Here is a 16,849-nt window from a genome sequence, read left to right on the forward strand (position 1 = left end):
AGGCTGCCGGTCGCTCACTTACTGTAAATGGCCCTTTTTTGCCTCAAAACGTCTCATTTTGGAAATAGAACCCGGGCCTCCATCCAGAAAATGAAAAAAAACAGATCCATGGAGAAAGTTCAAGCTTTTTGCTGCCTCGCCTCCGAGATTTCAGCTTCTTATTTTATTTTCATCATCGCGGCAGCGACGAGGTGGTCGACGAGTGCCGTTCTCTCTTTTCTTCACACCAAATCTCCGCATTAGCTGCAAATCACACTTTTTTTATTTGCCCCCCCCCCCCCCCCCGCTTCCCTCGTTCCGGCGTACGCTCTGTTGTTTAAACCCTCATCAGTGAGCAAACCCGGCAACCATTACCGCTTAACGACAACAGCATGCAAATGCGACGACTCCGATAAAAGTGCGCTTTTGTGTGTGCGTGCGCGTGCGCGTGTGCGTGCGTGTGTCTTTACTGTCAAAGACGTCTTTGATAGCGGCTAACATTAGCAGTCCGACGGCGGCAGCCAGGAAGCCGAAAGCTGTTGGCAGAAACTTGCGGACTCGCAGGTGGATGCTCAACTTGAAGCCAAATGTTTGGTTAAACACTTGGAATGCTTTGGGAAATATTCGGCAGCGGCGAACTGGGGTCCGAGGGTCCGAGATTGTGGGTCTGCAAAGCGTCTGATTTCAGATACAAGTGCCTTGACTTACAAGTTTTGTTCAAACTCGTTGGTTTCCTTGCAGCGGAAGGACAATATCAGTAGGTGGCGCTAATGTGCCGTTGAGCTAATCACAAATATAAACCACAGAAGAAGAAGAAGAACTAGGAAGGCCACTACATTAGGTACCATGGAGTTTTGTGGAAAACAAATATTATGATACATACAGTACAGTTAAATGAATTGTTTTCTTATGAAATATTAGGCATTATAAGACTAAATTTGGTATTTTTCCATTCATTTCAAAAAGGAAAGGTGATTTGAGATAAGAATGAATTCATTGCAACTTGAATTTTCAGGCCATCCTGCACCTCCTCGCCCACTGGCTCTCAAACCCGATCCTCCTCAAGTACCCCTGTCAAGCCCGTTTTCCATGTCTCCCTCAGCCAACACAGCTGAGGATCATCATCGGGCTTCACGCAGAGCTTGCCGATGAGCAGATGCTTTGACACACCTGTGTTGGCTGAGGGAGACACGGAAAGCGGGCTGGTACTCGAGGACCGCGGTCGTCCTAGCCGACTTCCTGTTTCTGTGTCCACAAAATAGCATCAGCTCACTCTACTTCCTGCGTCCATGTGAGGCAACCCCCCCCCCCCCCCCCCGCCTGACCCCGTGTGACCTCACCTGACCTGGCCTTGCCGCCGCCCGCCCCTCTCTGATTAGTCCAATCGCCCGCCGCCGTTGACCCCCAGGAACTCGGCGTTTGATACTTTCCCAGCACGCCGTGAATCAAATGTCAGCGGGGCGACCCGTCGGGAACCTTCGTGGCGCCGGGGCGTGCGCCCCCACACGATTAAATCCGACGGGGTGTGCAAAGTTTATGAGCGACGATGCGGTCGCGGCTGGAGGAATTCAAAGGTTGTGCTCATGCGCTGCCTCCATTTTAGAAGCAAAGCCGTGTCAACCACAGACGGACGCGACTCGCAAAAAGTTCCGGAGACCGTAAAAAAACGGCATAATTCGTCTCGTTATTGGAACCTGTCCTTTGTTACATCGCTAACTTCTTGAGAATGCCGTCATGTGGCTAACACCAGACTAACAAGCTAGCCCACCTAATAGTGGTCAAAATGCAAAGTCAAGTGACGGATGGGATCCACGTGCTAACATATGGCTAATGTTTCAAATAGGGCTCTCATCGAGGATGTGGCTAATGCTAGGCTAACAGCTCAATCCATTTAACAGTGGCTAAACCACAAATCAAGGCTACAGACAGAAGCGCAATGCTAAATGACGGCAATTTTTCATATGGGGTGATCTGCTTGAATGTGGCTAATGCTAGGCTAGCAACCTGGTGGATCTGACGGCGGCTAAAACACAAAGCTACAGTTGTATGGCCAATGCTGAACTGCGACTAATGGGGTTAGCATTAACTAGGGGCCAAGTGAGGCTACATGTGGGAAATAATAAAGGCATTGTGCTAGAATGTGGCTAACACTATGCTATGAAGCTAGCCCACCTAACAGTGATCAAGCTACGGCTCCCAATGTTGACATATGGCCAATATTTCACATGTACTGGAATGCGGTTAATGCTAACATGTTAGCCTGTCTCACTGGAAGAATTATTCTTAAGGCCATCAAGTGTTTAAACACCTCCATGTTGTCATGTGGCGGCGGCGGCGGTAAGCGATCCGCCCATTCACTTGTGTACCGGGCGGCCTCTGTCATCACTTAGTCTCTAATTAGCCTCATTTGCATATTTGCATTTGTGTCTGTGTGTGTCTGTTCTGTGTAGCGGACTGCTAGCAAGCAGACATTAGTCACGCATGGCGGCCTGCGGCGTGATTTTGCGCCGCGTTAGCACACCTAGCTGAGACACAAACACACGCAGAGCACAAGACAGGCACACACAAATATGTTGACTTTGTCGCAAATACATGGCTAATCTCATCAGTTAGCTTTTGTTAGCCAAAACTGGTGAGCGGTTGTGTATAAACACAATGCTAACATAAGGCTAGAATGAGGTTAATCGGAGGTGCTCAATCCCGATGAACTGGTCGATCGCATGCTAGTAAGTTGCCGTTTGAGTGGCACACACCTTGAGTTTGTCTTCCTTCGTCGCAGGCCACCTGATTGATACGCGTGACAGCAGGTCCGAGATCTCCTTTTTCCCGAGTGTGACCAAGATTTTCCAAATTAAAATCCAGGATACTAAAATGTCACTGAAAATCCAAAATACATTTGATAATAAATGTAAGCGCCAGTTAATCTTGTGTTGTTGCTTTGGCTAATGCTAAATGCTATCTTGGTTGACAGTTTAACAGCACGAACCAATCAATGAACGCACTTACCATAATGCAACTTTTTTTTTTTTTTTTTTTTGGTCCCGGCAGCTATTGGAAGCTGGCAGTGCCGTTTTTCTCGCGCCCGTCCCCGTATTGTAACACTGGAAATATGCCGGCAGAAAAGCTCAGCTAGCATTGAGTCTGGTAGTAGTTCCCTTTTTTTTTCTTCTTTTTTTTATAAAGAGCTCAGTATTGTTCATTTGGAAATGTCATCATCATTGCTCTTTATTTTTATTTTTATTTTTTTATATATATATATATATATATATATATATATATATATATATATATATATATATATATATAAATATAAATAAAAATATAAAAAAATTAATTTTATATATATATATATATATATATATATATATATATACATATATAAAATTAATTTTTTTCTTCTTTTTTTTTACATTTCCCATGATTCTTCGACACCAAAGCAGGAAGTGGCTCTCGATCTGCTGCGATGAAAACAAGTTAGCGATGAGATGTGGCTATATTAGCTGCTATGACAACTGCGTGATTGACGTCTGATCACCCAAGATGTAGAGCAGGGGTGCTCAAGTCGGGTCCTCGAGAGCCCCTAACTAGCCTGTTTCCTATGTTTCTCTCCACTAACACACCTGATTCATGATCAGGATCGTTATCAGGCTTCAATTTCCGCTCAGGCCTCATTTGGCGAGAGTTTGCAAGTCATCAGAGTGACGCGCTCTCAACCGGAGTGCGCCGCGATGAGGAGCCGTGCACAAACTCTCCAACATTCTGAAGCGCGTGCTGCTGCTTACAAATGCCAGGATGGCGTCAATCAAAAGTGAGCGTTACGATCCCGCGCTCGTAAAAAGACGGAACAAATACACACGCTTATTTTAGCATAGCGACGTCGCCGATCTCCAATCAGCTTTATTCCACGGATGAGGAATCTGCTGGAGATTGCGACGTTATCGGATTGATGGCAGGAAGGCGCGCAGCTTGGCGACGCTTGCTAATTGGCTCACGGAGGCGAGCGGCGAGCACGCGGCGCCGGGGAAAATCCACGTGACAGATTTGTGGAAAGAAATGCAAAGCGCCGCTGAATATTCATGGCGGCAAATTGACAACGACTCGCTTGATTGCATCTCGGGACGCTTGGAGCACGTTTTTTGCGCACACCTGCGAGATGGCGAGATCGGTCGCCGATTGAGTTGGAGACGTGACCGGACCGTATTTGGCAACAATGACACGGGACAAGATGCTATGAGCTAACGTAGCGTCAGATTGTGTTTCGTGCGCCGTGAGTGAAGTTAAAAAGTTCTAGAAAGATTTCAATGTTGGCAATCTCGTATGTCACGTTTTCACGTCGGACGGCTTTTCAACTTTTGACACCGAGTGCCACCTAAAAAAAATAACATTTGACCTCCAAGTAGCAACATTAACATTTAGTTGCGGTTCATCAAAAACCATGCTAAGAAAAGTACATTAAATATCACTGTAAGCCACTATTTGAACATTATTACCTAGAAATATCGAAATATCAACTATTAATTAATACTTACCTAATTCTTCTTTACATTCTGTTTGAGTCTCGCGCTTTATTAAAAATGTGACAAACACAATCTGTTGCAACAGATTGACATATTTGATATACGAGTACGCTGACTTACAAGCAAATTCAACTTGTGGTTGTGAGTTGCGATGAATCAAATTGTAACTAAACTGGTCACGATTAAAATATCATATATCATTTTTTTTAAGAAATTGCAGTAAATGTTCTTACTGCGATGGAAGTGTTTCATAATTAAAGTGAATATATCTTGTATCGCGAATCATATTGTATGGTGAGTACAACGTATACTCGATGGATAGTTTAATCGGAGTGAATCAAATTCTCCCCTAAACAGATTGTATCCTAATTGAAATATTAGAAATCGTATTGTCGCAACTGAAGTGTCGTTCCATAATTCAAGCGAATGCGATTGGATCTGGAGTGAATCGTGCTGTAATTTGACCTTTGACACTGCAATTGCAGTGAAATGTGTCGTAACTGAGTCGTGATGTCATTCAAGGGAATCGTTGCGTTGTATTAGAATCGGAGGGAATCGGTTTATGTCGCGTTTGTCCTGAATCCTATTCTATTGCGTCATAAGCGAAGAAGTGAAGTGTCAACTTTCATTGCGTCATAAATTGACAATAAAGACAATCGGAATGAATCGCGTGACTGGAGTGAATCTCATCGGATAGTGAGTATCTTTCTGTTTTATGAAGATGCAGTATCGGGGATTTTGCACATCCTCAACTATTTTCCTTAACACTTTAAATCATCAGAAACGGCAATTAAATATTTAAACACTTTAATGTGAGGGCTCTTGTTCTAGTAAAATATCGTTTGTATCAAGAGTTTACATTTAGTCTCCGCTGAATAATAAATGAATCAAGTTCAAGAAGAGAGAACAAGGCAACATGAGAATCCAACTTTGGATTCAAGGAGACGTAATTATGTTTTTTTGTTATTGTTTTTTTTTACAATTCCAAAGGTGAAGGTAGAAGTTCGCAGGGGTCTTAAATCATTCATTGCATTACGAGTTGTTTTGGAGCATTTTGACGGATTTTTCAACACCCACAGAATATTGTCTTCGAGGACGACATTCGGTATCCACCAAATGGAAGAATACTCAGGAAAAAAAACATATTATTTATTGATTTTAAATATTTGTATACAATGCAATATAGATTTGATATTGGGGTAAACTGAGTTAGCAGCTTGAGCACGGAACTAACCAAACCCGTTAACGTAGCGCCGTAACTTGTGCATAAATCCGAGAACTGCAAAAAGACTCACGACTGTGAAAAGCCGTCCCCGGTCCTGCTGTTAAATATTCATCACGTGATCAGAGGTCACTTCCTGTCCTCAGGATGGGCCGGCATCACGACGGCGGCGAGAAAGAGCGAGAAAGAGCGACTTCCACTCGGAGACGAGAGTCCGCCCGCGGGGAACGCGACAGGCGTGACCTCGCCGTCCAGAACCTTCACCTTGTCTCCGCCGAGCGCTAAATATTCCCGGGAAGTGTTGAAGGCCGAGCGGGCCAGACGAGACGCGAGCGGCCGAGCATGACAATGATCCTCCGACGCCGACACACACACACACACACACACACACACACACACACACACACACACACACACACACACACACACACACACACACACTTGTCGTTGTATCACCGTGGGGGCATATCATTGGCATAATGAATTTCCTAGCCCCTCCCCCTGACCCCAACCATCCAAAATGATTGCCTACCCGCATTCCTTACCGTAACCTCAACCATAACCCAATTCAAACCTAAACTCTAAAACCAAGTCTTGACCATCAAAAAGAGGTCTGAACTTGTGGGGACCACCAAAATGTCCCCACAATTTCACGTCGGTCCCCACAATGATAGTTAAACCTGGAAAAGCACGCGTGTATGGGCCCCACAATGTCGCAAAGACAAAACCACACTCACGCACACACACACACACACACACTCTACTCGCCATCGCACACTCATTTAAAAATTTTCGCAGTATCGTAAAAACAAGTCGGATTTACCGGACTGAAAAAAAAGAAGAAGTACACATCACGTTTGTTATATTTCAGCCGTATCCCAAAATTGAATACATTATTATTTTTTTCCCCTTAAATGTTACACAAAACACACCATAATGACTACATAGACAAAACATTAGCAAATTTGACCAATTCTTTATTTACTAAATGTATTTACTTTATTAAGTATGCAACCTGAATGAAAATATTCGAAATTGGAAGAAAAATGTCATTTATACTCACACATCTGACTTAAATGAAGCTCAAACTGACAAAAATATGCTAACAAAATGCTAACCGAGGCTATGGGTGGCTAAGAGCTCAAAGCAAACATGTTAAAGCAGCATTTAGCTGCTGTGCCGCACGCAAATAAAATCAGCTACTTTTTATTTCTTTACTTTGCTTTCAAATGTCGATTCAACTCTTTTGTTCGTAAATGTTTTTCAACTATGTGAAGCACATTGAGTTACTTTGAAATGCGATATATAAAATATATATATAAATATTGACTCAGTTAGCAGAAAGCTAACGAGAGTCAGACCGACATATGTCCTGTAAATGATGCTAACATGGGCAATAATTAAAATAGGGTTTATTACCAGGGCTAATGCTAAGCTAACAGGTAAAAACACAAAATACAAACATGAACAAACGGCTAACAAAATGACATGGCAGAATCTAGCTAATGCTAGTCAACCCTATGCTATCTCTCCTAAGAGTGTCTAAAAAAACAAAGTGAGGCTTACAGACGTAATAAAATCCTCATGTGGTTAAAATTGCGGACATCGTTTGCTCACAAAGTCATCTGTTGGTATACGAGTGAAACGACGCCCTCTGCAGGCGGCAAAAAACGATCGCTAGACTTCTCGGGCGGGCGGCCCAGACAAGGCAAGGTGGCGCGGCTAAGCTAAGACTTTGTGTTAGCGCTCGGGGGCGGCATCATAACGGCGCCGCCGTCCCGACTTCTCAGACGAGATTAATCCACTTTCATGCTGACGTGTCGAAAGTCGCGTTCGCCGCCTCTGCCTCGCTAATAACTCACGTTGCCAATTAATCTCCTCATTAGCCATTCGTACGCCGCAGCTACATGCTAATTCTCCCGCTCGCAGACGGCAGGTGGAGATGATCTACTCTTGCTTTCCACATAAACAAACACTATTTCTATTTACACTTGTTGCTATTACTCAGACGTCAAGCTAAAAAAAAAAAATGCTACCAAAGTCAAACAGTTAGCTAAAATGCCGCTGTGATCCAAAACGTTTTTTTCCAACGATGACATCATCCCCCACGAATCAGGAAGTTGTGTGCTAACTTGCCTGCAAACTCTAAAACAAAACCCCAAAAATTGGACTTGGTCACGGGCTAACATGCACGCCGCGCCCATTTTACACAAACGATCTCAAGTCATCAATGTCGGGAGCCGCAGCCTCACGCTAATCCAACACGGGAGCACAATAATCCGGGTTTAATCCGCCGCGTCGCGCGTGTCGATAACAATCATCAGGCCATGCTAACTTTTGCTGCGTCGGTGTCGGACGAGCGAGACTAACCAGATTAGCCTATTGTTTAATTAAAGTGTTAACACGCGTTCCCGCCAACCTCATTCCCCCAAATTTTACATCCAATGCGCACTAATCTCCCGCGGTAGCCCCCCGGCAGCTAGCTCGTTAGCGTGCGCGGAAGGAAGAAGGGGCTGATGTTGATCCTGCGTGTCCCATTAACGAGACAATTAAGATCTTGTCAGCGGAGTCGAAGTCATTCTGGGGTTACGTTTACTTTTCGCTTCAAAGCGCTAACACGGCTAAGCTAATTGACTCAAACCAGCTGAACGGGACTTCAATTAAATGTCAAGCACGTACGCAGGGTGGCAAACTTTGACGACTCTTGATGGACCTCCTGGATTCTGCTGAAAATTTCGGCCCCGCAAAGCGTGTGTGTGAATTAGCAGTGACAGGAAGTCTGCCATTTTTGTTTGAATTGGTCTTTTTGGCTGAAATTTTGGCCACTTGAAAATTCAGCAACCAAAGCCGGAGTAACATTGAAATTTGGTCCACAACGCTGTCATGATCAGACCCACACGAAAAAAAGTCGGCCATTTTGGTTGAATCAGGTCATTTTAGCCTCATTTTGACCTTTCGCACTTGTTTGAAAATTCAGCCCTGGCAGACAGTTTGGCGTAGTAACCTGAAATTTGTCATGAGCAGACCTACAAAAAAAAGTCTCAAGAAGTCATACCTGAAAAAACTCAGGAAGGCGGCCATTTTGGTTTAAAGTGTCCACTTGAGGGTTATTTTGTCCATATCCAGGAGTCCTTCAAGCGCTCGAGAATTTGTCCAATTGCTAGGAAAAGTGAAGCACTTACACGAGACAGATGGAGCGCGCAAAGTTGTTTTGTTGAGTTTGTTGTTGCGTGTGAGCAGACACGCAACGCTTAAAGCAAGGCGGGCGTGAAGTTCATCACTGCTGCTCTCAGCTTTCATTTTGTTCCACTTTTGGCCTTTAGCGGAGGTCTGTCGCGTTCCACTGAGTGGCTGTCCAGTTCAAATCCAAATGATCACGTTTCCATTCGCACTTTCTGGCCTTGGCAGAGGTAATGAAGCCAAAATGAGATCTTGGTCGATCCTCCGCATGTTTCTCGCAACGCAAACGCGTTTTATGACTTTTTTTGGAAGGTTGTGTCCATTTATTACAAATGCACGCGTGTGTGTGTGTGTGTGTGTGTGTGTGTGTGTGTGTGTGTGTGTGTGTGTGTTTGTGTGTGTGTGTGTGTGTGTGCGCGCGCGCGTGTGTGTGTGTGTGTGTGTGTGTGTGTGTGTGTGTGTGTGTGTGTGTGTGTGTGTGTGTGTGTGTGTGTGTGTGTGTGTGTGTGTGTGTGTGTGTGTGTTATATAAAGCCGCACCTCGTCGTGTTTGCCAAGCAACACGTGAGTGTGACCTGGCTCTGTATCCAATGTTACATAACACACACACACACACACACACACTGATGCACACACGCTGATACACAAACACACACGCTGATACACGTTGACCCATAAACATAAGATGACACACACACATTACAATACAATAACATAAACATGTTAATGTGCATACACACACTTAAAACACACCTTTTGTTCAAGCACATACACACACATTCACACGCTGACACATGCACTGACAAACGCAAACACACACACTGGGACATGTGCGCGCACGCTCACGTGCACGCGCGCACATATTTGCGTCTTTGAAGTTTGCGTAGCGAGTGCTCTTGTAATGAGATGAAAACAAATGTTTGGAGCTCGCTGCAATGCATTGTGGGATTTTCAGCCCAGAAGCTGCGAGCGGTCCACATGAACGTCGGGCGCTGACCTCAATGGAGCGCCCGCACGCGTTACATCATCCGCGCGCGCGGGGGGGGGGAAATGGGGGCCTTCCTTTCAATGCGGTCGCACCTCAAACCTTTTGCGGCTCGCAATGTTGCTCGTTGGTCAAGAAAATCAAAAGCTCAACGGAAATTCAGCTGTCAAAATGAATTATTATCAAACGAATCGACAATTTGAATAATCATGTCATCGTTTGGAGACCATTTTTAGTTTAAAATGATCCAAATCCTCCGATTTCAGTATATCAACTGTAATTGTTCACTGATTGACGTCGTTCTTCGTTAACTCATTCACTCGTGGACATTTTCACCGAAGCAATCCCCTTCACTCCCGGATGTTTTACGGGATTTTGACGGATTTTTCAAGGCCTACACAATATTCTGCTCTATTGCTATAAAAAATTGGAACCTGGATTAGAGTCTCCTCTTTCACCAGGAAAAAAAAGTATATCTGTTTCTGTTTTGCAGCAATTAGCATTAGAATATATAAATTTCAATACTGAGCTCTTAAGAAGAAAAAAAACAGGAAAAAAAATATATATATATATATATAAATTTCATCATTATTCACAGATCTGTTTAAAACAGTGGGGAAAGAGCTTTTTGCAACATGGCCCTTGTTAATCTCTTATACTCTGCTGCCACCTGCTGCCCGTTTTTTGTAATACCACCATTGCTTTAAGTGACCTCTTCAGGCCAATTTCGCGCTCCAATCCAAACTGCCAAGTCGATATCGGCCTCACAAATATTTGATGACATTCGTCGCCTTTTTAATCACTTTTTTCGTTACAAATTGAAAGACGGGCTGCCCGTCGACCACCCGCGTCCTTGCCAGCAATCAGGCGCGACCCGCCACACCTCCCACACACATTTTTCCGCGTGATCGCCATGGAAACGACACATAGGTGGCCGTCAACCCTTAATTGCCCTGCGGGGATGTCGAAGGGAAAGAAGATGAGACAATATCAAAGAAATAAATCGCACCCCGAAGATGCCGCAAATAATGGCAGAGGAAAGAATTCATTTGTTTCACTCAATGTCAACACGCGCGCGCCTGACAAAAGAAATCCCGCAGCGGACGTCGCACGCAACCTTGACGGATGATTGATGGCGCGCGCGAGGGCGAAGGCACCTGGACACGCACGCACGCGCGCGTGTGCGTGAAAACCTCTTTGCAGCCAATCAAGTTCAAAGGAGTTATTTGAAGAAAATAATCGTTACCTTTCTAGGAAAAAAAAGGATGAAAAGTTCTATTTTCTTGGGGGAAAAAGTGGTTTATTTTTAAAATAAATTGTACATTTCCAAAAAAAAAAAATTGTTTCTTGAAACTTGTATTGTTACATACGGAAGAAAGAAAGAAGACGGATTATCTTCTGTTTTTACTTTGAAAAACAACGACCAAATCAATCCCCTCTTTCTTTTAATCACTGTACAAAAACGATGAATGAAAAACCGATTAATAACCAGTAATCAAGGAGGAAATTCCCTTGAATGCAAAATTCAAATGAATCCGATTTGCCGATGAATCGATTTAATAATCGATAGATTCACCGATTCTAAGGAATATTCGATAGTGACAGCACGGACAACAACAAAACAATAAATAATATAAATAACAACACAAATAGTGACAACTTGAAATGAAATTTGAAACGAGATGAAACGAAGCGCAGGATGTGCCGCTGCGTGTGCGAATTCTGCGTCAAAGGGCCGATTGGCAAAGTGCCACGTCAACATATCAAAGGCGGCAAGGTCCACGTTGTTGTGCTTTTGTGTGCGGGGGGGGATTTCCCCTGCGATGGCCGCCGGTCAATAACGTGAAACGCGCAGCTCGTTGTTTTTGCGCTGACAGAAAAGCTTCTGCAAGTCTTGGCGGATTGTCGTGTTTGCTTCCTTGCGCGGCATCAAACCAGAAAACAAAGACGCCTAATGCAAGACGGCTGTTTGCTTTATTATGAAGATCCTCCGGGAAGACGCCAAAGCACACAGTGACGCCAATACAACATATTTTCATATAGAACGTTTGAAAATAGACATTTCCACAGAGAACAAGTCGTATACGGAATCTAATATACGTGCAAAGTTCTCAACTGTTAAGTATCTGCACCGTTCCTGTTGTTCAAGTCGGGACTCACTTTTAAGTTAAGAACAATAAAGAATTCAGTGAATGGTTCAAAAATTGCCTTTGAAAGAATCTATACTTGTATTAGGGATGAAAATCTGACATGTAGTAAAGCCTCCTTGCCAGTAGTTGGCACTAGAGTGCAGCAAATCATCATGCACGGTGTGACATAACCCAAATTTGGGTCCATCACAAAGCAGAGGTGGCAAATCCAGGTCCAGAAAGTAAAAACCTTTGCCACATTTTGGCTTTAGCGCCAGGAGCTAACTCGCTAGCACCCTGAGTGCTTGTTTACCTGTGAGGGAGCTAGCTAGCGAGCTAACACAAGCGGCTAAAGCCAAACGGTGCCATCATTCAAAAGATCCTTTCAAATCTGCTTTCGATTGAACATTGTCGAAGTGGAAAAGCGGGAATGAAATGTTGTCGCTTGTTTCCCCCCAAAATGGACTGAACGAAGTTCATGAATGAATAAAATGTGTTTTGCTGTTTTTTCCTCAAATGAGCTGTCGTCACCCTCAGTCATTTTTTTTCCCCCCATGCAGGCTAAAAAGTCTTCCCTGCTATCATTCATAATTCATATGCAGCATATTTGCAGGCAGACTTTTAGCCGCTCGCTAGCATGTCGGAAGCACTCGAGGATGGAAACACACACGCACACACAAAAACCTCGGCTCCCTCTTGGAAAAGTTTTGTTGTGTAGCTCAAGAAACAGTTTTTTTTACTCATTTTGCTGTCCGCTCACGTTTTGTAGTTTGGATGTGACGCAATCAAAAGGCAGCAACATTCGCTCCGTTTTTTTTTTTCTCTCTTGAGTTTGTTGAAATGAGATGGCAGACAGTACCTAATGAAGTGACCTGGGAGTGCTAATGCTAATGCTAATGCTAATGCTAATGTGATTGAGGATGACACAACAGGCGTGCGACATGTTTTGGGAGGCATTAGCTAATAATGCAAACAAAAAAGAAGAATTAAAAAAGATATATATTTTGTTTTATTTCAAAATGTATTTGGGGAAAATGACTTTGCGTGATTTGGTGACTTAAACATATGTGTAAAATGTCAAATGTGTTTGCTAAAATGTAAAACAAAAGTTCGTTTTTATTTGTTTTTTAATGACATAAAATGATAAGATAAAATGAAATTGTTCATTTACAAATGTCAAAGCTTTTATCTCATAGCAAAATTAACTCATTTACATTTGACATTTTTTTATATCAGAAGTATCATTTATATTTTTTTCTATTTAGAAGAATAAAATGTGTTCATTAATATAAAAAAAATATATGAATTTCTATTTGTTGAATTCAAATTAAGTGACATTTTTGATAAATAAATGCTTTATTTATTTTTTTTTTTTTGAAATGTCATTACATTTGTCTATGTTACTTTTTTAAATTTCTATACTAAAAAAATCATTAAAAAAATTCATTTTAAAAATATAAAAGATTAAATAAAAATTTTTACAAGAATAACAAACGAAATGACATTCAAGAAATACAATATTTCTCTGGCATAAAAACATACAATATTGAGAATATCCAAAAGAAATATTCCGATGAAGTGAAGGAAGGAAGACGTCATGTTGCCGCGCTTTCGTGTTGGTGACCTGAAACTTCGAGGCCGCTGTGTGCTAAAAGTCTTTTTCTTTCTTTTTGGTGGAATTTTGTGAGCGCGTGTGAATAATTGACGAAGCTCTTTGCTCTCTTGAAAGCCTTGCGAGACCGACGCCCGCGTTGGCCGACATCTTTTATTCAGCAAGTCCACCAGTTCAACACCGCCGACGCCGACGCCGACGCCGACGTCGAGAACTTGCTCGCAACAATTTGACCGCTCCAAAGTCAGAAAATCCTAAAGCGCTTCGTGTTCGCGCTGCGCGGACTCCCTCTAGTGGTGTGTACAAGCATCACTCCGTTAAATCTTCAAATTTTCAAAATCTGTTAAGTAAAAACAACGTCTGGTCTATTTTGAGTTGACCAACGATTTTGGCCGCGTTGGGCTGGCTTGTCTTTTTTTTTTTTTTATGACATTTCCACACATTTGAATGGAAAACTTTGCCTGGGTTCGTAATTGGAATCACGCAGCAAATTAAATTGCTCAACCGAGGTTTCGCTGTCTGAATGTTTGAGTGAGTGACAAAATGAAAGCTTGTTGTAAAAGGTTTATGCCACAATCCATATTTGATTTTTGGGTGATTGCCGTAAAACATTCACGCACATGAATGCGTGCGGCGTCTCTTGTCGGAGACATTACGTGTAGTATGTATGGGAACGCGCGCACACACACACACACACACGCGTGTGCATGGCAATGAGCTTGTTAGGGAGGCACAAGAGAATATTTTCAATGTTCCATCCCTGCATGAAAAAAAGACTCGTAGAAAAACACACGTGACTGGAAAACAAATGATTCTTTCGGCGCAAGATGATAGTTTAGTATTTTTTCTGTGCTTGCAATTGTGTTGAATTCTATAGTTCCGAAAATGGACGGATGAATGTTATTCGGAAAATAAGTCGACTTTCAAATACTTGATATTGAGAGCCGTGCTTTTTTTTTTTTTTCTTTCATGTTTTTGGAACGAGCTCACTCTTGGTGTCATCAAACCTTAGCAACATTAGCATTAGCAGCATTAGCAGCATTAGCATTTGCGCTCGTCTCCGCAGGCCCTCTTTGGAGCGCGATGGTTTGCAAGTTGTTGTCAATGTTTTTTGTCCAAAGTGCTGATGTGACGTCTTCCCTCGCCCACCAGGTGTCGAGAAGGCCACCAGGGAATCCGCTGCGACCAATTCCTGCCCAAGACCGACTCCATCCTCTCTGATCCAAGTAAGACGCGCAATGAAACCAGATGATCATTTCATGTCGCGGAACCAAATTCCGCACCTGACCTGCGCTGTTGTCAACTCAAAAGACGCACAGAAAAATGACCACGCAAGCACTTTAGTCATGTAAGAGCAGTTTGTACTCGAGGCTGCTGCTGGCGGACTCAAGCCAGGGACAACTTCCTGTTTTTGCTACATTCCAGCAATGAGTGGACTCCACCGTTGTTGTTTGTGTGACAACGATGGCGTTGTTGCCCTTTGTTTGCATTCTTAAAACCAATCCTGCAAACCAATCAGTCTTCCCCCTTGAATGAGGCCATCTTTGGGCGCAGGGATGCCAAAACATGTCTAACAGCAAAACGTTAGCTAATGCCTCAAAACTCCTCCACGGTTTAGAGATGGCGCCTCTCGTTTGACATCGACGGCTTCTTTTTACACCTCGTTCAATCCAGCCGTCCGCTAATATTAATAATAATAATAATAAAATTTTGATGTGAAGAAGCCTTTTGGATTAAAAGGTGAAAAGTCTCCAAGAGAAACAAAAACGTTCCTTGATTCAACCTTTGCGGACGTCAGCTAATCGGCGATCGCGTGTTCCGCCGCGCACGGACGCTTCGCAGAAAGCAAGCATCGGCGGTGCCTGAGGCGTGCGGGAATGAAAAAAAAACTGACTGGTAACAAGGTCGTTTGCAAAAATATGCAGGTCTATGCTCAAGTATGAAAAAAATAAATAAAAAGGCACCTGCTAACGCCAACTGACGAACAGCCTGAAAACTCACCTCGGTCGTCAAACAGCAAATTCGACAAACGCCTCCTGCAACCGAGAAAAAAACCCAGAACATTTTGTAGCGTCTGCTTATTGAACCGGCGATGAGCGGCGGTCAATCAACAACGTCTTCAGGAAACGCTCGCTGTCAAAAACCTCCAACTGGGGTTTCGCTCGGGCGTCGACCTCCAAGCCACAAATGCGCACAGTCATGCTCGCTCGTCTTCTTCCAATCGCAAATCAGTCGCAACTTCGACGGCGCGAGCAAAGCACAATCCCTCCGCCATCATGCTAGCGAGGTAGCAACCCTCAATCGAGCGTCGCGCAAGTTGCGATTGCCTGCAAGGCCGCGAAGGCGCCTGAACGTGATTGGATGAACGAGTCGGGGGGGGCGTGGCGAGCGCGAATGACAAACGCCAGCTCGCTCGTCTTACTTTGGAGGAGGAAGATAAACCGTCGTGCGGAAAGCTAATAAATAAAAATGGGAAATGAGCTCATTCATTAATCAACGTTGACGTAGCGTCGAGTACTTTTTTGGGCCCCAAGAAATCGCCCAAGAAATCCATTGGTTGACTTTTCTTCTTTGAAAAGTTGTCGATCAAACTTTAGTTTGTTGACGTTTTTCTAAAGGCTGAAAAGTTACGCGTCTGAACAAATGCCGCAAAAAACCAGCGGAGCGTCCTCGTTAGCCTCATTAGCGCCTCTGCCGCCTCCTCGTTAACAACGTCCTCGTTATCCCGGCGTCCTCTCAAAGTCATTCTGTCAATAATAATCATAATAACGTTCTCACGTCGTCAATATGTTGCATTATTGATGACCCACTGTATACAGAAAATTAAAAAATTAATGACAGCTACCTGTTTGTGCGTACTTGGGTTCAGAACCCCAACGTGCATCACGAACGAGCCTCGCCACTTCCCTATCGTTCGAAATTTCATTCATATTCATCGTTATTACTCGATTGAAATCCAACAATAGCGATGATTATAGAATCAAAAGCTGTTTATCTTGTGCGCTATTGAAAATTTTCGATCTCTTGCGACCGATCTGCAGTTTGATTTCTGCCATGCGAGTTGATGTTGTCGCGTTAGCGTTTAGCATTAGCACACTAGCAACCCATTTTTTCATTCTTCTCACCTTTTCTTTCCTTTTCTCTCCTCACGTTTGTTGTTTTGACTGCTTTTCGCCTCCAAAAAAAAAGTGGGTAAGTGCAAAAAATGGGAGAAGAAGAGTGACAG

General features: G+C 43.5%; 1 protein-coding gene across 2 annotated transcripts in view; it reads left to right on the forward strand.

Annotated features, from left to right (window-relative positions):
• nrg3a (neuregulin 3a) overlaps window positions 1-16,849 on the forward strand; it is a 141,562-nt gene that overhangs the window by 113,337 nt on the left and 11,376 nt on the right. For both annotated transcript variants that reach the window (XM_086092472.1, XM_086092473.1), the window contains exon 3: window positions 14,776-14,849. In XM_086092472.1, the coding sequence (XP_085948598.1) occupies window positions 14,776-14,849 (74 nt within the window). The remainder of the gene's footprint in view (window positions 1-14,775; window positions 14,850-16,849) is intronic.

Source organism: Leptonotus elevatus, chromosome 13 (assembly GCF_054856555.1).
Source record: "Leptonotus elevatus isolate MCC_2025b chromosome 13, RoL_Lele_1.0, whole genome shotgun sequence".
Lineage (NCBI taxonomy): Eukaryota > Metazoa > Chordata > Actinopteri > Syngnathiformes > Syngnathidae > Leptonotus > Leptonotus elevatus.